The sequence below is a fragment of the Gorilla gorilla genome, chromosome 9 (assembly GCF_029281585.2).
Source record: "Gorilla gorilla gorilla isolate KB3781 chromosome 9, NHGRI_mGorGor1-v2.1_pri, whole genome shotgun sequence".
Taxonomy (NCBI): Eukaryota; Metazoa; Chordata; class Mammalia; order Primates; family Hominidae; genus Gorilla; species Gorilla gorilla.
The window spans coordinates 11,162,741-11,187,770 of record NC_073233.2 but is presented as its reverse complement, the minus strand read 5'-3'; the positions used below and the strand labels follow the sequence as shown (position 1 = coordinate 11,187,770).

The 25,030-nt window shown below is 39.6% G+C and overlaps 2 protein-coding genes across 2 annotated transcripts in view; one reads left to right on the top strand and one right to left on the bottom strand.

Annotated features, from left to right (window-relative positions):
- Positions 1–25,030, bottom strand: part of MMP26 (matrix metallopeptidase 26) — a 275,769-nt gene that overhangs the window by 165,898 nt on the left and 84,841 nt on the right. The window lies entirely within an intron of this gene.
- On the top strand, positions 10,353–11,300 carry OR52R1 (olfactory receptor family 52 subfamily R member 1). Its single transcript, XM_019035936.4, has one exon. It carries the CDS (start codon positions 10,353–10,355, stop codon positions 11,298–11,300), a length of 948 nt encoding a protein of 315 aa, XP_018891481.4.

Below are 25,030 nucleotides of genomic sequence, written 5' to 3'. Positions count from 1 at the left end.
AGATTACTAGCTTTCCTTGCTGGCTACAGAGCCAGTAGTTTTATCCACTGTATTAGATTAACCCTTTAAAATGCTCAGAAAAAAACTACTTAGAGCATAATAACCCTTAGAACACAACCTGGTTTGTAGAAACTGTTTGAAAATCTCACCAATTCACTGTTAAGTCTGTGTAGACTGAAACGATTTTTACTGGGCTCTTTTTGTAGGTCATCTTTCTCCAAATTATATTAAAGCATTAGATTCTGCTCTTTATCTACTCTTTATCAAGCGCTTCATACTTCCACACTACTATTCTATATTTACTTTTTTTCAGTTCTTCATTCTTTTTTATTCTTGATGAGTAGTCTATTGCTTAAGTGAGGCAAATTTTGTTTAATCTTTGATTGACAGATATTTGGGTTGTTTCCACATTTTAGGTATTATGAATACAGCTGCTATAAGCATCTTTAGACATTTTTGGTGGATGTATAAACCATTTATTTGGAGTATGCAACTAAAAGTGAAATTGCTCGCTCAAAAGGTCTAGTTTTACTAGAAATTGCAAGAGATTCAACTTACGAGTGCTCCAATTGCTCCTCATTTTTACCAATACTTAGTGTTGTCAGTGCACTTAATTTTAGCTTTTCTAATTAGTTTATATTGTTAAATTGTTACAGTTTAAACTTTCATTTACCTAATGAATAATAATGTTGAATAATAATAATAAACCTTTTCATATGCGCATTGACCCTTTGTCTACCTCTTGCTGTACAGGGCCTGTTTAAACCATTTGCTTGTATTTTTCATGAGTTGGTTTTCCTTTTTATGGATTATGGGGCTCTCTTTGTCAGATATATGCATTGTGAATGTTTTCTCTGTGACTTGACTTTTTACTTTTGTATTGGTCTCTTTTGAAGTAGATTTTTTTTTATTTTAATGAAGATCAATTGTTGATCTTCTTTTATATTGTGGCTAATGGCTTTTGTGTCCTGTATAAGAAATCTGCTTTCCCTGAGTTCATAAAAATATTACTGTACTTTTTAAAGAAGCTCTATAGCTTTAGCTTTCAAGTTTAGGTTTATTTTATACCTCAAATAAAGATATTTTACTTTGAGGTAGAAGGTGAGTTTCACTTTGTTTTTTTTTTACAGATTTCTAATTGTTCTAGCACCATAAAAACATTGTTCTGTCACTGAATAGAATTGATTCATCTATTGAAAATTGATTACTGGCAGTGTGTGGTGGCTCCTGCCTGTAATCCTAGCACTTTGGGAAGCCAAGGCGGTGGATAGCTTGAGCCCAGGAGTTTGAGAGCAGCCCAGCTGGGCAACATAGCAAGACCCCGTCTCTAAAAAATAAATAAATAAATAAATAGAAAGAAAGGAAAAAAGGAAAATCAATTACTGATACATTTAAAGCTATTTCCGGTTTCTTTATCAATTTTTCAATAATGTATTGATCTATTTTTACATAAATACAAGGCCACCCATAGGGTAAGTGTCTAGATAAACAATTTCATTAAAACTATTTAAAAGTCCACTGGTGCATACAACCTATAACTATTTATAAATGATGACATAAAATAATAGATTAACATGGCGGCAGGCACCTGTAATCCCAGCTACTTGGGAGGCTGAGGCAGGAGAATCTCTTGAACCCAGATAGCGAAGTTTGAACAATGGATTAAAATGTACTTATTGGTATATTCATTTTCCAGGACTCCCATATATATATACATATACACACACACACTCACACATATACATACATATAAATATATACATATAATATCTGTGGAAAAAAAAAGAAAATCTCAGGATGCCAAATTTACTATGCCAAAAGGAAAAAGTTAAGCCCAGAAGCTAAATTACACACACACACATCTGCCTTTCCTTTTGTTTCTAAACATAGTTACAGAAAGAAGGCTATATGTCTCCACAGAAGGCCTCCCTCACCCTGACAATGTAAATTAACAGCCTGTCTTCACAGGTTCATGTTAAGAGGAAACTAGAAATCATCCTCCCATCCACCCTGAAACAAATACTTATTTGACTGCTTCCTCTACTCTATGCGTATCTTATGTCAAGTGCGATTTAATGAGTGTGAAACAAATACATAGATTGTTCCCTCTATCCAACCCTTTTCACCTGCAACATACTGGATTCGGTAGCCTAATCAAAGCCTCACAAGAATGTGATCATATCCTACCTCTTTTTTTCTTTCCCCTTTCCCCTTCTGCCCACTTTTCCCCTTTAATCATTGAAGCCCTCAAAATCCTCTTCAGAAAAAGTACAGGCCACGCATTCTACTGTGGCCGTGTCTGTCTTCCCTAGGCATGTCTCCTCAACTTTGGCAACATAAACCTCTAAATGGATTGAGACTTGCCTCAGTCATTTTCTTCAGTTTCACATATCTATCTCTTTATATAGTACAAATGCATTATATATGTCTATGTAATATTTATGTTACATATTATATACTACATATACACATATACTACACATATACATATACATATATATATACACACACCAACATGTTTCTACATAGATATGCTGAATTGTCTCAGAATTCTCATGTCAATATCCCCAAAAACCTTTTTTTCCAACAAAAGTTTCTTTCTAAACATCCTTTCTGCCCTGCCTTTGTAACCCTGCAATTGCAGATTGGCGTGACTATAAGTTTATCGTAACCAACCTTTATTGGGCTCTCAAAACTGCCCAGAAACCTTGGTACATTCCAGTGGAAACTGGGCTTCGACAAACAGCTGTGAGCCACGTTTAGAGTCCTCAGTGAATCCTGGAGAGGTACCAGCTTTGGAAAGACTCAAATGATAAGGGGCCTCTGGGAGGATCAATCAGAAAAATTCTGACATTTCTACTATATACTCCTTTCACCTTGAAATCCCCTACTAAACTTAAAAAGTAGTGTGGATAGTCTGATAAATGCTTTCCACAAGAGCCTGGGTCATGCCTGCTTAGAGCCAAGTGGCATTTGGGACTGTGGAAGAGTCAGAAATGAAACACCACAGGTCCTATCCTGGATGTCATATTCTGTTGAAAGAGAAAAGTGCCCCTAAAAAAGCAAGAAGAAAAAGAAGGCAAAGGGACCTGAATTTTATTCTGCTTCCAATATACTAAGAACGTCACATACCGAAGTTAAAGGAAATAAACAACAAAAAGAAATAAAGAAAAATGATTTGCAAAGAATGAAATCATGTATTTTGCAGCAACATGGATGGAATGAGAGGCTATTATCCTAAGCAAATTAACTTAAAGCAGGAACAGAAAACCAAATACCACATGTTCTCATTTATAAGTGAAAGCTAAACATTGTGTACACATGGACACAAAGAAGGGAACAACAGACACTGGGGCCTACTTGAGCGTGGAGGTTGGATTGAAGGTGAGGATAAAAAACTACCTATTGAGTACTGTACTTAACAACTAGGTGATAAAATAATCTGTACACCAAACCCCTGTGACATGCAATTTATCCTGTAACAAACTGGCATAGGTACTCCCTGAATCTAAAATAAAAGTTGAAAGGAAACATTAAAAGAAAAAGAAAAATAATTTGAAGCCAGAAATTCCAATGTACAATGTCAGCCTGATCTCCAAAATAATATTTTGAATATTTCCTGTATACCTGGACTCTCTAAAACAGAAAATGGTACTTCTGATTTTGTAGGCTGATAGATGAAAAATTATGACCTTTGTGACCTTGATCATTACCATCTATCACATACATATTGATGTAAACCTGATAACCTTGGTAATTGTATCCATTTAAATGTATGTTGCACTTCGTATTTTGTTCTAGTCTGACAGATTGCACTCTTCGCAAACAAATCGTTCTTTGCATGCTTATATGTTTCCTTTCTCAAATCTTCCTCAGTGTTTAGATTAAAAACATTAGATTTAAAAATCTGGATTCTGTACTGAAACAGAGGAAGCTCTGTGTAGGCCTTCACTGTTCAGATTGAGTGAAGAGGGCCCTCCGGCCTAACAAAGTTTCAGAACTGACTATGGCATGGTCTTCTTTGGAAGTCTTTTCACCTATCTGGATAATCACTCACTCAGAGGTGAGGGGTCTCACAACCATAGCTACCTTAGTAAACACTGATACTCTAATGGATGCTCAACATCCTCATTAACCCCACACTCCTTGTATATACATACTCATATGTACACACTCTATGTGCAAACTCACACTGCCAGGTATGTAGCTAGGCATGTGCCTTCACGGAATGTGTGTATTCAATAACCTTGAACTCATAGCATGATGGTAGCACACTAATGATACATACTTAAAGCAAATCATGATTCATAATTTGATATACACTTATGCTTATTCACACAAATACTCCTCTTATATGCAAATTCAGTGCCTTATACATGTGTTTATTAACATATCTCTCAGATACTCACATCGACTCGACTTACATGACATATCAGCAGTTTCATATTGTACAAAATATCCCCTGAATTATAAATATACATACTCCGACTAAAAAAAAAATACATGCATACAGATAAAATCACATTCATGCAATCTCAACAGCACACCTTTTTTGCACAAGCATTCAAATCATCTGCCTTCCTACTTCTGTATACAGAGGAGAGAGGAAAGGGATGGGTTAATGCTTCAAGCTGTAGTCTCCAGTCTCAGAAGGAAGCCAGTGTGCATGTGAGGCACTGGAAATCAGGGGAGTGAGAAAACTAATACTTAAAGGTCGGAAACGTCCAGACATAACCCTTTAAATATGCCTTGATCTGAGGTCTCTGCCAAAGGCTGAATTTCAGAACTCCTTCTGGCCATGCCATGCTTGGTTAAAGACAGAGTAGAGGTCAGGGTGAGTGATTATCTGTACTTCAGGCACCTCTGCCCATCACAGAAAGCATTAGGAGTCATAGAGCTCCCAGAAGCAGGAAGGCCAATGCAATGGCCTAACTCAATGGGAGCTTCAGGTCTACAGATCCAAGACCACTGATCTTCATTCTAAGAATGGGAGAAGACTCAGTGCTCCCACTGTGTCCTCCAGGGAGACCTGAGAAAGGTAGGAATACTGCCTCCACACACAACATTTCCATAAGAGGTGGCTCTGAACCCCACGCTGCTCCAGCATTATTGCTCTATGCCTTATTTTCAGATACCTCAAAGTGAAAAAACAGCTTCCTAGAAGCTATTCCTTAGTAAAATCTCTCAGTTGATTTTATCTTCTATTCCCTCACAGGCTTGAGCAACACAGCTGACTGATGAACTTAACTATTCTCACATAATGGGTGAGATCATTGAAATCCAACAGAGCCAGTGGGTGTCATAGTTGGAATCAAACCCAGTCTGACAGGTGAAAACTGAGCTCCACTCAGTGTGATAATACAGTTCTTGTAACTACATTTATATAACAAAACCCTACATGGAGGTTTTACAAGTTGATTATATTTAGGGAAACAGAAAAATTAAATCTGACGTTAAACGTGTTATGTCCTTAGTTATAGTGTTTGAAAATGACATGATTTCATGTCAACTTTCAGTATGTACTATGTTCATAAGAATTCTAGCCTGTGGAGGGGAACAGATTTAAAAGCAGTGTTGGGGAGAAAGAAGTACTAGGGAAGAAGAGAAATTATATGGTTCTTTCTTTTCCTACCTTTTAGAGAATGCACATTCCATTTCTCAACACAGAAGCAAGCTGACAACCTGTGCTTCCTATGTTGAAAACCTCACATGCTGGACAAAAATGGCTAAGTATTGGTTAATTCCATGTCCACTCCACATGCCTTGAAGCATTAAGTCTGCCTGTGTTATGTTCATAAGTCTGTGAGAAAAGGAAGATAAGGGAATCACTGACAGTGATGGCACTAGATTCCGTAGGTCAGCAGAGGAAAATGGAGAGAAGAAAGGGAGGCACCTGTCCACAGTCCCCATCTCTTAATTCAGTCTTGGATACCAGGGCAGCCCTGCTCCCCCATTGTCCACCAAAAAAAGAAAATCTGAGAGCAGAAAAGCAGAGCAAGCAGAATGGAATGAGGAAGGCTGAGAGACATAACTTCATGGGGAAGCTCTGCCCTGTGAAAAGCCTACTGGGGAGTCAGAAGTATGAGTGAATGGGAAGACAGAAACTGGTTTGTAAAGGGGCTATAGAATACAGGTAGCTGAAACATGGCTGAGGAGAAACTCATGACTTCCTAAGGAGGGTGCAGAACAGGAGAGTTCTCCATTAAGGCTCATGGGCAGAATACATTAAAGATGTCCTCCCCGAGAAAGCAGCACACACCCAGAGATCCCAGGAGGCCAAGCTGGAGACTGTGCTAGAGTCTCCAGTCCAGTGAAGTAGCAGGGATCCTGGGTCCAAGTTCAGATCTTCCTCTAATTCAGCATGCAGTTGTGCACACCCCCTTCATGTTTGCCTTTGTCATGATAGGACAGCAAACTCTGCTTTCCCCAACCTGGGCAGGAGTCTGAATTGTTATCTAGCCCAGGCAGCATGGGTACCACCAAGAGCACTGGCTGCAAAGTCATGCACCTCGATACTTACTTGCTGTGTGATCTTGTGCAGATCACATAACTAGTCTGAACTCTGTTTTCTCATTGTTATAGGAGGATGCAGAGGTTTTGTGTGAGTTAGAAACAATAAAATTTGGGCTGGGCATAGTGGCATATGTCTTTAATTCCAGCACTTCGGGAGGCCAAGGCTGGCTGGTCACTTGAGCCCAAGAGTTTGAGGCACGCTTGGGTAACATAGTGAGACCCTGTCTCTATTAAAAATACAAAAAATTTGCTGGGCGTTGTGGTGCGTATCTGTAGTTCCAGCTACCCAGAAGGCTGAGGTGGGAGGATCACCTAAACCCAGAAGTTCAAGGCTAGAGTGAGCTGTGATCACACCATTGCACTCCAGCCTGCACAACAGAGTGAAAGCATGTCTCAAAAATAAAAGAAAAAGAACAAGCAAATAAACAAATTTTTTATCATTTTTTTAAAATTATACTTTAAGTTCTAGGGTACAAGTGCACAATGTGCAGGTTTGTTACATATGTATACATGTGCCACGTTGGTTTGCTGAACCCATCAACTCATCATTTACATTAGGTATTTCTCCTAATGCTATCCCTCCCCCAACCCCCCACCCCCAGACAGGCCCCCAGTGTGTGATGTTCCCCACCCTGTATCCATGTGTTCTCATTGTTCAACTCCCACCTATGAGTAAGAACATGCGGTGTTTGGTTTTCTGTCCTTGTGATAGTTTGCTTAGAATGATGGTTTCCAGCTTCATCCATGTCCCTGCAAATGACATGAATTCATCCTTTTTTATGCCTACATAGTATTCCATGGCGTATATGTGCCACATTTTCTTAATCCAGTCTATCATTAATGGACATTTGGGTTGGTTCCAAGTCTTTGCTATCATGAATAGATGCTGGAGAGGATGTGGAGAAATAGGAATGCTTTTACACTGTTGGTGGGAGTGTAAATTAGTTCAACCATTATGGAAGACAGTGTGGCAATTCCTTAAGGATCTAGAACTAGAAATACCATTTGACCCAGCGATCCCACTACTGGGTGTTTACCCAAAGGTTTATAAATCATGCTACTCTAAAGACACATGCACACGTAAGTTTATTAAAAAAAAAAGTTTAAGTCTATAGTGCTATGTCTCCAAAAATAACAATTATTTATTTATTTATTTTTTAAATTTTACTTTAAGTTCCAGGATTTGGCCAGCACCCCTTATATTGCCTCGTACAGCAATGAGGATGGTCTGGGTATGCATTTCAAGGTACCCCTGAAGCTGAGGGACTGTCCCCATGACAATTTGAGGGTGATATACAGGGGCAAGTGACAGAAAGACTTTGGCTCAAACAGAATATACAAAACAGCTTGGAAAGTCTGGGACAGGCAAAGGGGGACAGAGATATAGGTGGACCCCAGATATAGGTGGTTTTGAATTTTTACCATACTCTACATACACGTATTTGTTTTGAGCAAACCTATATCTTATTCTTTGGCAGGATGGTCAAGATTCCAGTTTAAATCTAGACTTATAAAGTCTGAGCCCTATTTCTCCCAGTCTGTTATAAATCTTGAGAAATTTATCAGTGTGCTGTATTCAGGAGACCCATCTCACGTGCAGAGACACACATAGGCTCAAAATAAAGGGATGGAGGAAGATTTACCAAGCAAATGGAAAACAAAAAAAGGCAGAGATTGCAATCCTAGTCTCTGATAAAACAGACTGTAAACCAACAAACATCAAAAGAGACAAAGAAACCCATTACATAATGGTAAAGGGATCAATTCAACAAGAAGAGCTAACTATCCTAAATATATATGCACCCAATACAGGAGCACCCAGATTCATAAAGCAAGTCCGTAGAGACCTACAAAGAGACTTAGACTCCCACACAATAATAACGGGAGACTTTAACACCCCACTGTCAACATTAGACAGATCAACGAGACAGAAAGTTAACAAGGATATCCAGGAATTGAACTCAGCTCTGCACCAAGCGGACCTAATAGACATCTACAGAACTCTCCACCCCAAATCAACAGAATATACATTCTTCTCAGCACCACATCACACTTATTCCAAAATCGACCACATAGTTGGAATTAAAGCACTCCTCAGCAAATGTAAGAGAAATTTAGGAAAAGACAAGGCCTTTGGGGGATCTTGAAGAAATTCTTTTCAGGATTTTTTTTTTTTTTTCTAGTGAATGAGACATGTGTTAGTTCCAAGAGGTGATGGGTATTTAAATGCATACTTTTCTTGCCCAGGTGTTTCCCTTTTGAAGGTGGTAAGAACTGAGGCTTTCAAACAAAGCACAGGCAACTGAGTTTAGTGAAAAAGTGTTGGGTAAGAACAAAATGAGCTTTGTGCCATCGATTCTGAGATTGATAGTGATCACCAAAAAACTCAAAGAGTGGAATAAACTCAGGTAAGATGAATAGAGACAGACAGTGGGGCTCACACAGTATCTACCGTAGCAGGGCAACCTCTATGGCCTCAAGGTAGTCAATAGGGCTGTCTGGGTATTTAGAATATTGTTAATCAGTTAATGAGTCTGCTGCCTTTGAATAATGACATTTATTTGCTACTTTCCTCAGGAATATTTTATTAAACTCCTACTCTGCACCAAGCACAGAGATGCTAGAGATAGTGTGGGGTTCACGGCTGACTTCATGAAAAATTCCTCTTCTAGGACAGAGGTTGGCAAACTATGGCCTGGAAACCAACACCTGCTTGCGACCCATTTTTGTAAACAAAGGTTTACTGGAACACACCACACTCACACATTTATGTGTTGACTATGGTTACTTTCACACTACAATGGCTGAATTGATCTGCTGCAACAGACAGTATAGGCCACAATTTCTCAAAATTTTGTGATCTCACTTTTTAAAGAAAAAAAGTTTGCTAACTTCTTGTCTAGGAGAAACCTACACTAAAGATAATAAATTAAATTATAAATGTACAATTGGTCAGTAGATTAACTTCCCACCCAAGCCCTTGTGGTAACTGACCTAGATTCAAAGCTAACTTCAAAGCAATACATAAATTGCTATCGGCTTGCAAACTCTACTGACTTCCTACTCTGAGAAGTTGGCCAAGTGGCTAACCAGAGGTTTAAAAAGGACCTGTGGAAAAGTTTAAGCTAATCAGCTGTGAGTTCTATAGAACTGAAGAGCAAGAATTACTATAATATTACTTGTCATGATGATTTTTCCCTTAGCAGATGCTACTTTCAAGAAAAATATTGATTCTTTTTTTTTTTGAGACAGTTTCGCTCTGACACCCCAGGCTGGAGTGCAGTGGTGTGATCTCAGCTCACTGCAACGTCCAACTCCTGGGTTCAAGCGATTTTCCTTCCTCAGCCTCCTGAGTAGCTGGGAGTATAGGCGTGCTCTACCATGCCTGGCTAATGGGGTTTTTTTGTTTTGTTTTGTTTTGTTTTTTTTGTATTTTTAGTAGAAAAGGGGTTCCACCATGTCAGCCAGGCTGGTCTTGAACTCCTGGCCTCAAGCAATCCACCTGCCTCAGCCTCCCAAAGTGCTAGGATTATAGATGTAAGCCACCACACCTGGTCAAGAAAAATATTGATTCTTAAAAAACAGTTACACATGAAACTAGTATGTTCTACCCCATTTTGAATGACACAAGTACGAAAAACAACAGTAACATCATGTCATGTTGCAACATATTATTTATTAAAACAGTTGAAATTATTCTAGTTTATAATCAAACCCAATCACCCTGGTATCCAATAGTCCCATCCAAAAGCCTTGCATATAATAATAACACTTGTTTTGATTGTTGTCATCTGCAGAGAGTAGATTGCGTTCCCAACAGAGTCTATATTAACCAGTCCATGGTGCTGGCTTCAGGGAACAGCTCTTCTCATCCTGTGTCCTTCATCCTGCTTGGAATCCCAGGCCTGGAGAGTTTCCAGTTTTGGATTGCCTTTCCGTTCTGTGCCACGTATGCTGTGGCTGTTGTTGGAAATATCACTCTCCTCCATGTAATCAGAATTGACCACACCCTGCATGAGCCCATGTACCTCTTTCTGGCCATGCTGGCCATCACTGACCTGGTCCTCTCCTCCTCCACTCAACCTAAGATGTTGGCCATATTCTGGTTTCATGCTCATGAGATTCAGTACCATGCCTGCCTCATCCAGGTGTTCTTCATCCATGCCTTTTCTTCTATGGAGTCTGGGGTGCTCATGGCTATGGCCCTGGACTGCTACGTGGCTATCTGCTTCCCACTCCGACACTCTAGCATCCTGACCCCATTGGTCTTGATCAAACTGGGGACCATCGTGATGCTGAGAGGGCTGCTGTGGGTGAGCCCCTTCTGCTTCATGGTGTCTAGGATGCCCTTCTGCCAACACCAAGCCATTCCCCAGTCATACTGTGAGCACATGGCTGTGCTGAAGTTGGTGTGTGCTGATACAAGCATAAGTCGTGGGTATGGGCTCTTTGTGGCCTTCTCTGTGGCTGGCTTTGATATGATTGTCATTGGTAAGTCATACGTGATGATTTTGAGAGCTGTGCTTCAGTTGCCCTCAGGTGAAGCCTGCCTCAAAGCTTTTAGCACATGCGCCTCCCATATCTGTGTCATCTTGGCTCTTTATATCCCAGCCCTTTTTTCTTTCCTCACCTACCGCTTTGGCCATGATGTGCCCCGAGTTGTACACATCCTGTTTGCTAATCTCTATCTACTGATACCTCCCATGCTCAACCCCATCATTTATGGAGTTAAAACCAAACAGATCGGGGTCAGGGTTATCCAAGGATGTTGTGGAAACATCCCCTGAGCAAAGGGTCAGTGTATCCCCATCACTTACATTGCCCCACTAATGTGGGGACATTAATGAACATTTGACAGGCTATTGCTTATTATCACTAAGTCAGCTCTGTAAATAACTGGCTCAGAGGTAAGCAACCCTCTAGAGGCAAGAGAAACAATTTTCAGGGTACCTAGAAAAGAGATACCTGAGAGATGTGATGGATAAGAACAACTTTGTTGACTACATATTCATCATCACATGGAAACAATAAAAGTAGTTTTACCTATTAAATCAGTGAATATTTTAAAAGAATGTCATCTCCCACAGATGATTAAGGTAAAAAAGTTGTTTTTACACTGTCAGTAGAAGTAGGTACACTTTGCTTAAAAGAAATTTAGAAATTGACATCAAATAATTTAAAAGTACATATATTTCTTCATCTGAGAATATGTTTATAAAAATAAAGTGCATATGTACAAACACATGCATAAAATCATGCCTTATAAAAACAAAATATAAAATGATTCAAATATTGTCCTATAAGATTACAGATGAAGCAATACTCAGTTGAATATCAGGTGCCATTTAACTATTTTATTTGGAAGGACTACCTGAAAATTTGACAAATAAGTAAGATATAATCTTAAATTGAAAAGAAAAACTATCGCCCATAAGGCTTGATGCCAATTCTAAACTGGAATACATACGTAAAGAAAGGAATTCAGGAAATATATCCAAATGATAAAAAATAGCTGCTTGGAGTAGTGATGCTTATGGCATTTTCATTATATTTTTATACTTTAGTGTATTTTTAAATTTAATTTAATTATGTTTTTATTGATACAAAATGATTTTACATATTTATGTGATACAGTGTGATGTTCACCTGGTACTTATCACAAGATGGCTTTTGCAGGTCCAGGTCCATTTTTATCTCATTTCTCCAAAATTGAATACAATACCATACCTCTCAGTCCCAAGGACTTCTTTTATCACCCTACAGAATTAAAATTGTAAAGGATATTGTCAGATAAGATAAATTTGTTATACAGATAGCAAATTGTCCTCCAGTCACTTTTTTAATGAAAAATAAAATATTTGTAACATTTTAAATTTCTATTCAAGTAATATATTGAGCAATTACTCTTCACCTAGCATTCTGCCAAAAGGTGGGGATAGAATAGGGAACAAAAGAAACTGACAAACAGAACATCTAATTTGCATGATTTCCACCCAAAATCAAAACAATGAATACCTGCAATTCCAGCCCCAATATAGACATTAATTAGTTAAGCTGTATTACTCTATCATGATTGTAAGTAAACTTAAATATTCTGAACCAATGAAAATAGATGACTAACTTCATTATAACATGAAGAATCCTTATGTCCAAAATATAAAGCATATGACTAACTCAAATGTGCCTGTAGTTGATATGATTTGGACCTGGCTCCCCTCCAAATCTGTTGAAATGTGATTCCCAGTGTTGGAGGTGGGGCCTAGTGGGAGGGATTGGATCATGGGGACAGATCCTTCATGAATGGCTTAGCACTATCTCCTTGGTGATGAGTGAGTTCTTTCTCAGTTAGATCATGCGAGATCCGGTTATTTAAAACAGTCCTAACTGGGCTCGGTGGTTCACACCTGTAATCCCAGCACTTCGGGAGACGAGGCAGGTGGGTCACGAGGTCAAGAGATCAAGACCATCCTAGACAACATGGTGAAACCCGGTCTCAACTAAAAAATACAAAATTAGCTGGACATGGTGGTGCACGCCTGTAGTCCCAGCTACTTAGGAGGCTGAGGCAGGAGAATCGCTTGAACTGGGGAAGCAGAGGTTGCGGTGAGCAGAGATCACGCCATTGCACTCAAGCATGGGCAACAAGAGTGAAACGCCATCATAAATAAATAAATAAATAAATAAATAAATAAATAAATAAATAAATAAAAAGTCCGGGACCTCCCCCTCCCCCTTCTCTCTCTCATTCCCACTCCTGCCATGTGATGTACCAGCTCCTCCTTTGTCTTCTGCCATGATTGCACACTTTCTGAGGCCTCACCAAAAACAAGCTGGCACCCATGCTTGTGCAGCCTGCAAAACTGGGACCTAATTAAACTTTTCTTTATAAATAACCCAGCCTCAGATATTTCTTTATCGTGATGCAATGGACTAACAGAGGAAATTTGTACCAAGTGTAGGGTAGTTGCTGTAAAGACACCTGAAAATGTGGAAGCTGCTTTGGAACTGGGTAATGGGCAGAGGTTAGAAGAGTTCAGAGAACTCAGAAGAAGACAGGAAGACAAGGGAAAGTTGGGAACTTCTTAGAGACTGGTTAAATAATTGTGACCAAAATGCTGATAGAAATATTGGCAGTGAAGTTCATATGAACTTGAAGTGAAGAAATGAACTAAGTCCACATGAACTTGAAGTGAAGTGAAGAAATATGGACAGTAAAATCCAGGCTGATGAGTTCTCAGATGGAAATGAGGAAGCTATTGGGAGCTGGAATTAAGGTCATTTGTGTTGTTGCACCCGAGCAAAGAGCATGGCTGCATTGTGTCCATGTCCTAGGGACCTATGAAAGTTTGAACTTAAAAGGGATGACTTAGTGTATCTGGAAGAAAAAATTTCTAAGCAGCAAACCATGCAAGAGATGGCCTCACTGCATCTAACAGGCTACAATCAGATATAGGAGCAAATAAATGACTTAAAGTAGGAACTTATATTTAAAAGGGAAGGAGAGCATAAACATTTGGAAAAGTCACAATCTGGCAATGTGATAGAAGAGGAAAGAGCATTTCCAGGAGAGGAAGTCAAGTAAGCTCTGGAGAAATCACTTGCTAGAGAGATTAGTATGACTATAAAGAAGCCAAGTGCTAATATCCAAGCCAATGGGAAAAAAGGTCTTGAAGGCATTTCAGAGTATTTTGAGATAGTCCATCCCACCACAGGCCTAGAGGCCCAGGAAGAAAAAAAATGGTTTTGGGGGCCAGGCCTAGGGACCACTGCCCTGTGTAGCCTTGGGACACTGCTCCCTGCATCCTGACTGCTCCAGCTACAACCATGGCTCAAAGGGCCCTAGGTGCAGCTTGGGCTGCCACTCTAGAGTGTGCCAGCTGTAACCCTTGGCAGCTTCCATGTGGTGTTAAGTCTGCAGGCACACAGAATGCAAGCATGAAGGAGGCTTGCAGGCTTCCCCCTAAATTTCAGGGGATGTACTGGAAAGCCTGAGTGCCTAGGCAGAAGCCTGCTGCAGGGGAAGAACACTAACAGAGAGACTCTAGTAAGCCAGCGCTGAAGGGAAATGTGGTGTCAGAGTGTCCACACAGTCCCCACTGGACCACTGACTAGTGGACCTGTGGAAGGGGGGCCACTGCCCTCCAGATCCCAGAATAGTAGAGCCAACAGTAGCTTGCATCCTGAGCCTGGAAAAGCCACAGGTACTCAACTCCAATCCATGAGAGCAGTCACAGGGACTGCACCCTGCAAAGCTACAGGGGTGGACTTCCCAAGCTCCCAAGGAGCCCGCTTGTTGCACCAGTATATGCCCTAAATGAAGGACATGGAGTAAGGGGCGATTATTTTGGAGCTTTAAGGTTTAATGTCTGCCTGCTGGATTTCAGAATTGTGTGGGACTTACTGCCCCTTTCTTTTGGACAATTTCTCCCTTTTGGATTGGGAATATTTAACCAATGCCTGTACCACCATTGTATGCTGGAAGTAAATAACTTGTTTTGATTTTACAGGCTCATAGGTGAAAGGAGATGAGTCCCAGATGAGACTTAGGACTTTGGACTTGTTGCTGGAATGAGTTAAGACTTTGGGGGACTATGGGTAAAGGATGATTGTATTTTGCAATGTGAGAAGGACATAAAATTTGAAGTGCCAGGGCATAATGATACATTTTGGATGTTTGTACACTCCAAATCTCATGTTGAAATGTGATTCCCAATATTGGTGGGAGGTAATTGTATCATGAGGGTGGATCTCTCACGAATGGCTTAGCACTATCTCCTTGGTGATGAGTGAGTTCTCCCTCAGTTAGTTCATGTGAGATCTTCTTGTTTAATAGAGCCTGAGACACCCCCGCCTTCTCTCTCCTGCTCCCATTCTTACCATGTGATGTGCCAGCTCTCTCTTTGCCTTCCACCATGATTGCAAGCATCCTGAGGCCTTGCCAGAAGCCTAGAAGATGCTGGTGCCATGCTTGTACAGTCTTCAGCCTGAGCCAATTAAGTCTCTTTTCTTTATAAATTACCCTGAGGTAATTTTCTTAAAGCCTCAGGTATTTTCTTAAAGCAAAACAATGGACTAACAAGATAAACATTTACAGAAGCTATCAAGTGAGCTTGTTGACTGAGGGACTCGATTTTCCATTTGTAGGCGGGCAGAGACCTCACGGTGCCTCTCTTCCCTCAAATAAACAAATCTATAATCACAGTGACTAAGAAAAGGCCAGACAAAACTGTATTAAAGGCAGCTCCTGGTACATCAGCTTTTCGTGGTTTTCAAACATGACTTAGAACCAAACTGTGATGTCAGGGCTCCGTTTTAGAGTACTTTCCAAAAGGGGAAAGCTTCATCAGTATTTTCTACTCTGCACAGAGCCAAACATAATGTTATTATTTTTTCATACTCAAATCAACAAGCAATTTTTGACCAATAACTCTTTCTCCAGTGCAATGCTTAGTGCCTGGAATACAGAGCTAAAAGTTCACATCTCTTCCTTAGAACCCATCTCTGTGCTCCCACAGTATTTGTTCCATTCTGTTCTCATCATACCCACTTCCTCCTCTATGCCATAATGATCTGGTGTGTGTCAGCCTCCATGCTGTGCACACCATGAGAAAAAATGGTGCTTTAGTTACCTCAGATTTCAGCAAATCCTAGCATAGTGCAGGCATCAATAAGTACATGCAAAGCAGTGTTTCCGTTCAATGGAGAGTAGAGGCATGTCAGTAAAGACCTAAAATATAAACTTTCAATACTTTGCATTTTGAGTATTGTGTGTATTTATGCCATGTAGGTAGACCCGTGGTCTAGACCTCCCCCGGAAGATGATAAAGCCGAAGGCTGAAGGTGGGTGAGGTCCTGTAGTCCCCCCTTGACATGAAAAATTTTGAAGTTTAGTCTTGGTCTGCTAATCCTGAAGTCACTGGCTCATCCTGCTCTGTCTTCTGAGGCCAGAGGTGGAAGGAAAGAAAGGTCCAGGTGATGTGTAAAGAGACTTTGCAGAGCTTGTCTCTTCCCTTCACCCCATCCCCACCCCTGATGAAGCTGGACTGTCAGTCTTTGGTTTCCAGTTCTCAACATGTCTATCTTAAGTATGGGCCGTCATGAAAGAGATTTGAAATTCTCTAGTTTTTGGAAGTCCTCCAGATGCCAGCCCTAATATTTTCCACAGGTCAATATGCAGAAAATGCATCACTGCATTTCAGCATGTGAAGTCAATGTAATCATCCAATTCCACTTTGTAGATGAGGAAACAGAAACCAAATAACATAAGTAGCACCTTTTGGATTATTTCTGACTCAGAAAGTATAATAGTGGCAGAGAATGGGAAAAACAAGCAAACAAATAAGCAAAAATCAGAGCTCCTGGGTAGGAATTAATTCTAAGAAATCAGCTAGAAGTCTTTCAAAAACTTTAAAGGAGATGTATAATTCCAAGGAGATGCTCACATTGTAATCCAAATTAATGATATCCCTGGAGTCGTGCAAAACTGTACCTAAGGGAAATATTAAAAAATAAATTTCATTTGGGCCAATTTCTGCTTCTTGAATGTGCCAGCTCCATTTGAAACCTCATGCTTTGAAAAGACGATCAAGGCCTACAGGGAGGGGTTAGGGAAAGGATACCTTCTCACTGTATCTCCCCACTTTAATTGGTTTCCTGACTGAATAGAAAGGGCTCAGTGGATGTTTAAACCAGATTTGCAGCAGGAGTTCTCTTGCCACCAGAAACAGAGCAATCATAGTGCACAGTCTCTGCAGCAGGAAGGTGTAGGCAAGACATTAGGAAGGGAAAGTCCACTCGTGAACGAGTAAATGTTGCTCCAGGAAAGGAATAGAGAAGCCTAACACGTGGTAACATAGGCTGTGGGCCAAATGGGATGTGGCTTGAGTTACCAACAGAACTTTATGAAGCTGGTTTTATTAAACACACATGGGATGAAAATTCATTCATTCATTCTTTAATTTCTTCAGGAACTTCATTGAATGCTTCAATGTGTCTTCTGTCTTACTAACCCTCAACAGTCATGTTTTGTAATTGTTTCTCAACTGATTATGAGTTTTTTGAGAGCTGCCACCAAATCACTCTTATTGCTGTATGCCCAGCACTTAGCAGCCTGGAATAGAGGAAGTGTTAAATATGACAAGTTTATTTGTTACATGAATAAATATGTGAATGATGAATGCTGTGTTCTAAAGAGATCTCAGATAGGATTTTAAAAAGTGAGCAAGTCACTGTATTGGTTCTCTGGGAGCTCTCACTCTCACTGAGCAGGTGAGTACAGGAGCCCGAAGTGCATTGTTGTTTATGAACTCATTGACAATGGCAATGCTTCCAGGAGCAATTACAGAAGAAGTTAGCCCTGAGGTATTATCCTTTTCCCAAGGTTCCTGGACATTAGGGCTGAGATTGCCTTAGGTATAGCAAAGGAGGAGAAGCACTGCAGCAGCAGCAGGAGACCTGGCATCTCCCAGGAGTCCCAGCTCAGGCCTTTCCTCAGTGTGTGACTGGAGAAATTCCCACCCTTCCCTGCCCAAGCAACTTTGTCTCCATTTCCTCTCTTCTCAGAGTAAAACAGTAATCACCTATCAGACCTGTCTACTTCCCAACACAGAGAAAGTATGTGTATATTAAAAGTCTGTATATTTATGAATTCCTTCTTGGAAGGGGTACTTGATAGGAAAGATTTATTGATCAGTGTCCTGAGACATCCAGAATGCAGCTATGTTGAGCATGGTGAAGACAGACTCTAACCACTGGACTTAGTCCTTACAATGTAGTCCGGAAAGATAGACTTGAAAAAAGAACAGAAATGCAATACATGTACTTCAAGTAATATATTGACTTCATGAACAGGATACAAATGAGAAGGCAATTCTATCTGAGGATCAGAAACGATATCCCTAAAGAGGTAATGTTTATTCTGTATTGTAAATTGAGAAGTTTTAATTCATTAGATTGATAAACACGGAAAGGAAATTTAAAGCAGTGGAATCAGCATTGGCAAAGACAATGAGCCATAAGAGAACTAGAAGAAACAGCCAAGTTGCTTCTGAGACAAGTGATGCTGTAGAGCAACAGACAGGCTCTACTTTTCCCAGGAACTGCAGCTGTAGGTTACGTGACATAGCCATCTCCCACCTGTGCTTTAACTAAGGAATTCTGGGCAAACTCAGAGTGGCGACTTGTCCTGTTGAAACTCTTAGGAAAAAATAATGGGCTCCAAAGGGAAAAAAAGGAAACTCTGACGCATAGAACTGGCCCCAGTTCAAAGAGGCAGAATCATGAAAACCATCTTCAGGATGCTATAAAGAAATGAAAACAATGTAAGAATAATGTGGCTGATTGTTAGGTCTCTCTCTCTCTCTCTCTCTCTCTCTTTCTCTCTCCCTGTCCCCTTCGTCCTCTCCCACTATCTTCTTGATTTTTCCAATTTATTTTAATTTCATGTGCATAAAATAAAAGAAGGTTTAGACCTGCCCACAGGCATAATAAAGTAATTTTTTTAGGTGTAATTGACTTTCATGTGGAAACAAAGGACAAGTGTTCTTATGTTTAATGTTTAATGTAGTATTTAATGTGACTCATTTCCATTTGGACATTTAACCTTTGAAATGCTTATTCTTCATTCTATAAATTTCGGCTTGTGATTGATAAACGTTATTGAAACGGGATGTAGCCCAATTTTGTTAGGTTTAATTTAGGAAAAAATGTGTGTTGATTTACATATGATAAGTAGTTTCCTGTTCAGACAATTTTCTAATCACTTGGCCCTCATAATTCCCAATCTTTTCTGAAATAATATGTGTTTATTACTTGGTTGGTCTCTTCAGAGAATAGGTTTCTCCCGCAGATGTTAGGGTAGCAGTCATCCTCTGATACCACCATTGGGGTCTAAAGCCCCCACCCTACACAACACACACCTGCTTCTTGTGTCTTTCCAGGGTGGCAGATTTCCCAATTCTGGATCCGTTTCCCGTGCTTTATCAGCTGTTGTTGTGGCTGCTATATTTAATATTGCCCTTCTTTCATGTGACCTGCATTAACTACTTCTAGGAACACATATATTTCTTTCTGATGCTTCTAAGTTTGATGAGTGAGGTGGTCTTACACATAACCTAAGACATTATCCTTTTATTGGTTCTAAGCCCATAAATTCGACTTCTATAGCTGCCTCAACCATGCTAGTCTGATTCATCCATACTCTCTCCCATGTTGGTCAGAGGTGGTCATGAGATGTTCCCATCTGGACAGTAGAGGTGTTCATCTGCTTTCCACCTCATCCTGCCATTTTGCAGGGTGTTGACCGTTCTTGGCAGTCAAGCCAAGAACAGTTGTGATGATGCAGAAAATAACATATATGGTGATCTATTTTCAAGACAAAGTACCTGGAATAGGCCTGGACCTGCAAACTATGGAAGAACAGGATACTCTAGGCCTCTGCTTTAATAGCCAGCACCTGCTTGTCGGGACTGCTTGGTTACCCTCACCCGAACCAAAGGGTTTAGCTTAGAATGAGAGTTTACTAGCTCGCAAAATAGCTCACCTTATCTATTCCTAACAGTTTGCCTAACCGCCTGGGTCATAGGTCAAATACCTAAAGAGTCCCTGAGCTGACAATGATTGCAATGCATTATAAGCTGCAACAAAATGCAGTGAGAAGACCCTAAAGAAAATACCTAAAGCTCCAACCCAACGACCAATAAAGACCAAGAAAAGAAATATATGCAACATCCAGGAAGATTGTAACCTCATAGTACTCAACCTATGAGGAACTAGGTGGGGGACTTGCATACTAGGGGATAAATTGCTTGTTGTAACTGTACCAGGTATGCCTGCTCACCAGAGACCTGATCTTGCAAGACCTCCATTAAAAGCCTCGCATCTATTGTTCTCCTTGTCTCTGAGTCTATTCTTTGGGTTTGGACAGGTGAGTGTGTTTCTCACAATGACACAGAGTGTACTGTGAATGAGCCCTTTTGCTTCATGTTCTCCTAGATGCCCTTCTGCCTCAACTAGATCTTGCCTTAGACCTACTATGAGCAAGTGGTCATGCTGAATCTGGTATGTGCAGACATCACATATATAGTCCGTACCTGTGGTCTCTTATGGCCTTTTCTGTGGTTGGATTTGATATATTTGTCATTAGAACCACAGACATCATACAGTGCAGGCTGTACTGTAGCTACCTGCAGAGAATCTCTGCCCAAGGTATTTAGCATATATGCGTTTCACATTTGTGTCACCCTGTTCCTGCACATCTCAGTATTCTACTCCTTTTTCTCTTATTGCTTTTGCTGCCATACACTCACAGTGATTCCCATCTCCTTGCTCATCCTTTACTCATTAGTGCCTTCCATGTTCAATACCATCACCTGTGGGGTAAAAAGTAAGCATATCCAAGAAAACATGGTACAGAGATTTTGTGGGAAAATTTCCTGCCATAGAATCACCAACTTGATTTTCTTTATTCCTGTTAATCAAGGACCAAAGACGTATAAATAACCAAATTCATCCCAACCTGTTATTAAATTTTATTTAAGGAAAATTTCATGAAATAATCTATGTGAGTAATTCTCAGGATGTAAACCCTTGAAGAGCAAGGATCCAGGAAACTATGGCATGAAAAATGTAATGCTTCCCTATTCAAGTACTGTTTTTAAAATGTTGTCTAATTTATCATGATTCCACACAGACATAGAATGTCTTAGGAAAATGGATAGAATAATCCTACATTCTGGATTTTCCTAAGACTACCTTGACTCTTCATTTATGTTAATTAGAGCAAGCAAAATTCATTGAATTATTAAATGTATAAGTCTCTCATGTTTTATCAATTTGTAAAAGCCACAAGTTTTAGTTGATACAAAAAAAATAGAAACACCGAAGAGTTTGGTTGCTTCTGTGTTCCTCAAGGAGATTTGCACCAGAGACTGAGTTCTCACAGTAAAGAACTAGAGGTAATATCCGATGAAATTACAGGGGAGACATCATCTCAATTTATTTATAATACCTGGAACTATAGTTACATCAAAGGGTGATTATAAAATTAAATGAGATTATTTATGTAAAAGTAGGAATACAAATAGTCTTGTCGTAGATACTGCTTCTAAACACACCCGCCCATTCAAATGGGTTATTGGAATCACATGGGTTTAATTATCTGTAAGATAGGTCACTTAAATCTGTTATTTAAGTCTTGTTTCACTTGAGATAATCACTCTAATTTTAGTCGCTTGTTTTTACTGATACAAACGTAAGAGAATATGCTCATTTTATAGAGCAATAATAAAATAAAACATATAAAATAACTATCAATTGGCTGGCCATAGCAAGTATCCAGTAAATTCTGATACATTGAATAAACAACAACACACATAATCCCCGCTCCTTCTTCTTTTCTCTGTATGTCCACCTAAAGACCTGTGACCAACCTCAGGCAGCTAAAGGATCACTGTTTTCCCAACTGTAAGCCATGTATGTGATAACAGAAGTTCATGTTCTACCAAGACAATAGGATTGCTTTTCAGTTTTTGATTTTTAACTCTCTATCTGATTTTCGTGTTTTCTAATGACCCAAGTACTATTGATAAGTAGTGCATTCTACTGAGGGGTGTGTGTTCTCTTATTCTGACCCAAGACAGTGAAAATGGATATTGCTTCGCTCATTCTTTCCTCAGGACAACAGAGAAAATCTGCATAACCCACAAACAAGGCTCTTTACTCTCAAAGTCACTTAAAATGATCAAACTAGACATTCTAGTGACCGGGTGGTTCTTGTCAAAAATCTCTCTCCCTAAATATGTTGCTAAGGGTTTGTTAGGGGCTGGAGGGAGGGCGACAGGGTGTTTTGTACTTCGGCCCATTAAAAACTCTTCCTTTTTAAGAGAGAAGTTGCCTCCGAAGGAAATAATTCCATAATTATCATTATTTGCTATTTGTGTTTTATTTCAGGTTGTGTCTGTCTTTGTGAACTCAACTGTGAGTTTGTGTTAGTGTGAGCACATACTTTTTTTTTTTGAGTCAAACACTTGTACTTTTTAAGTATAGACTGTTATTATTGTTATCAGTATACTAACTTATTAAACCCTCTTGTCACTTCTATAAAGTATTGTTGCTATTATCTCCATTGTACAGATAAGATGAGGAATATGAAGCATATATTAATTAATTTGAACATGGCTACACAGCTAGTAGGTAAAATCCAGGATTTGAACTCAGGCTATAAAATCTCACAATCTACTACATTATGCTTTTCTAAAGACCCAAAGAAAACCTAAACAATTAGATAGGGTGATTGCTAGAAAAACAACAAGCAGATAGCAGAGGGAGAAGTTAAGCTGGGAAGGACTCTGGGTGAAGTGATTCCTACTGGGAAGCAGGAATCTGAGAAAAAAGAAATCTGGAACCCAACACTGGACACAAGCACAGGGAACCTAGTCCTAGAGCCCAAACTTTTTGAAATACTCAATTCATTATATATTATTTTGCATCTTGCACTTTTCTAAGAATTATAGCCATAGAGAAATGGAGAACTCTACTTTTAAGAAACTCACAAGAGAAATAAGACAAAATAAATTGCAACAGTAAGAGCAAAAGCTGGTAAAGGTAACAAGGCAGGAACAATTTGTTGTGATAGTATTAACAATATAATGACCCAAGAGAGTGATCTAAAATACAGAGAAATTAGGCAGCTGCTTTGCACTAGACCTAGGGTACACAGTGGGAGCTTGATCAGGAGAGATGAGGGCAAGACCTCAACACTCCAACAGAGATCAAGGTTTGGGCACAACTAAGTTAGTAAAACTCTCTTAAATTATGGGTTATGGAGTCCTCTACTAGGAAAAAAAATTGGTCTCCAACTTGGATAAGGTGTCAATCAGCAGTCTTATCGGAATCTAAAGGATTAATTCAAAGAATGAGCCCAGCTGCCTAGCCTGGAATATTATGTCCCACTTCTGTTCATAGCCGCAACTATTAACCACTGTACTTGACTGCATTGCAGGCATTTGAATCTATTTAGCCTCCTGTGGTAGATTCTCAGATTCTAAAAGCACAAATTGTGGCCCCTTTTATTTATGTACGCTTCAGATTTATCAGGGCTTGGCACACATTAGGTGCTCAAGAAATGATTATTGATTGATGAAACAATTGAGAATAACCGATATAACAAGCAGGATGTTGGAATATTAGGTTTTTTAAATATAAGGTTTATTCAGGCAGCATAATGTACTTCGAAGGTAGCAGTTAAGATATAATTAGAAGTGTAAGAGACATTTATATACAAAGTTCTGAATGTATACCACTTATGAGATACATTACTTGAAGGTCTTAGCACCTTTTTTTTAAATGTCAGGAACTATTAAGCTATGAACATCATAATAAGCATGGTGTGCATGAAGAAATATTGAATTGGCATGGTTAACCTAGAAAAGTGACTCACTACTCATGGAGAGCCATTAAGAGCCTATGGCAGGAGGCAACATGTGTATTGATCATTTGTGGAAGTGAAGAGGGTGTGTAGAAAACGAGACCATCAGACTGACTTACCATGTTCTTACCTGGGCCCTTTCCTACTATTTTTGCTCATATACCACCCTCATTCTGGAGAAGAGAACTATCACCTGATTTGATCTCATACAATTGCCAGTACTTATGTCTTCCTCCAAATAGCAATTACATACCTTCTTCTGGAACAAATAAGAGGGACTGAGAGGCCCATTTCTAAGTGTGACCTACTGTCAAAAAATTGAATCCCAGAGTGAAATGGGAGAAACACCAGCAACATCATAAATATGCTGAGTTTTTCCTCAAAATCTGAAATGAAACTATTTAACAATTGCTTTTTTTTGTTTGTTTGTTTTTGAGACAGAGTCTCACTCTGTTGCCCAGGCTGGAGTGCAATGGCAATGGCGCAATCTTGGCTCACCGCAGCCTCCACAGCCTCCACCTCCCAGGTTTAAGAGATTCTCCTGCCTCAGCCTCCTGAGTAACTGGGATTATAGGCACGTGCCACCACACCCGGCTAATTTTTTGTATTTTTAGTAGAGACGGGGTTTCACTATGTTAGCCAGGATGGTCTCAATCTCCTGACCTTGTGATAGACCCGCGTTGGCCTCCCAAAGTGCTGGGATTACAGGTGTGAGCTACCGTACCTGGCCTAATTGCTTCTTAAATATAGTTGTGTATTATAATTTTCAATATGTATGCATCCATCTATTTAAATATCAAATGTTACATATTTAATAGGTCTTTTGTTATACATGCAATCTTCTTATCTATATTGTTATTTTAAACCTTCATCTGCTACTTAATATATATTCCATAAATATTTTATTGAACCAAGTAAACATATTCTGTGTGAATTCCTCTTCTTTAAAAGGGATATCCTTCACACCTGTGAAGTGCTTCCCAGCACTTTAGGAGGCTGAGGCGGGCATATCACAAGGTCAGGAGATCGACACTATCTTGGCTAACACAGTGAAACCCCGTCTCTACTAAAAATACAAAAAATTAGCTGGGC

Bases quoted from the DNA above. Each gene is read 5' to 3' on its own strand.
- OR52R1 (XM_019035936.4), top strand. From the start codon at position 10,353: ATGGTGCTGGCTTCAGGGAACAGCTCTTCTCATCCTGTGTCCTTCATC.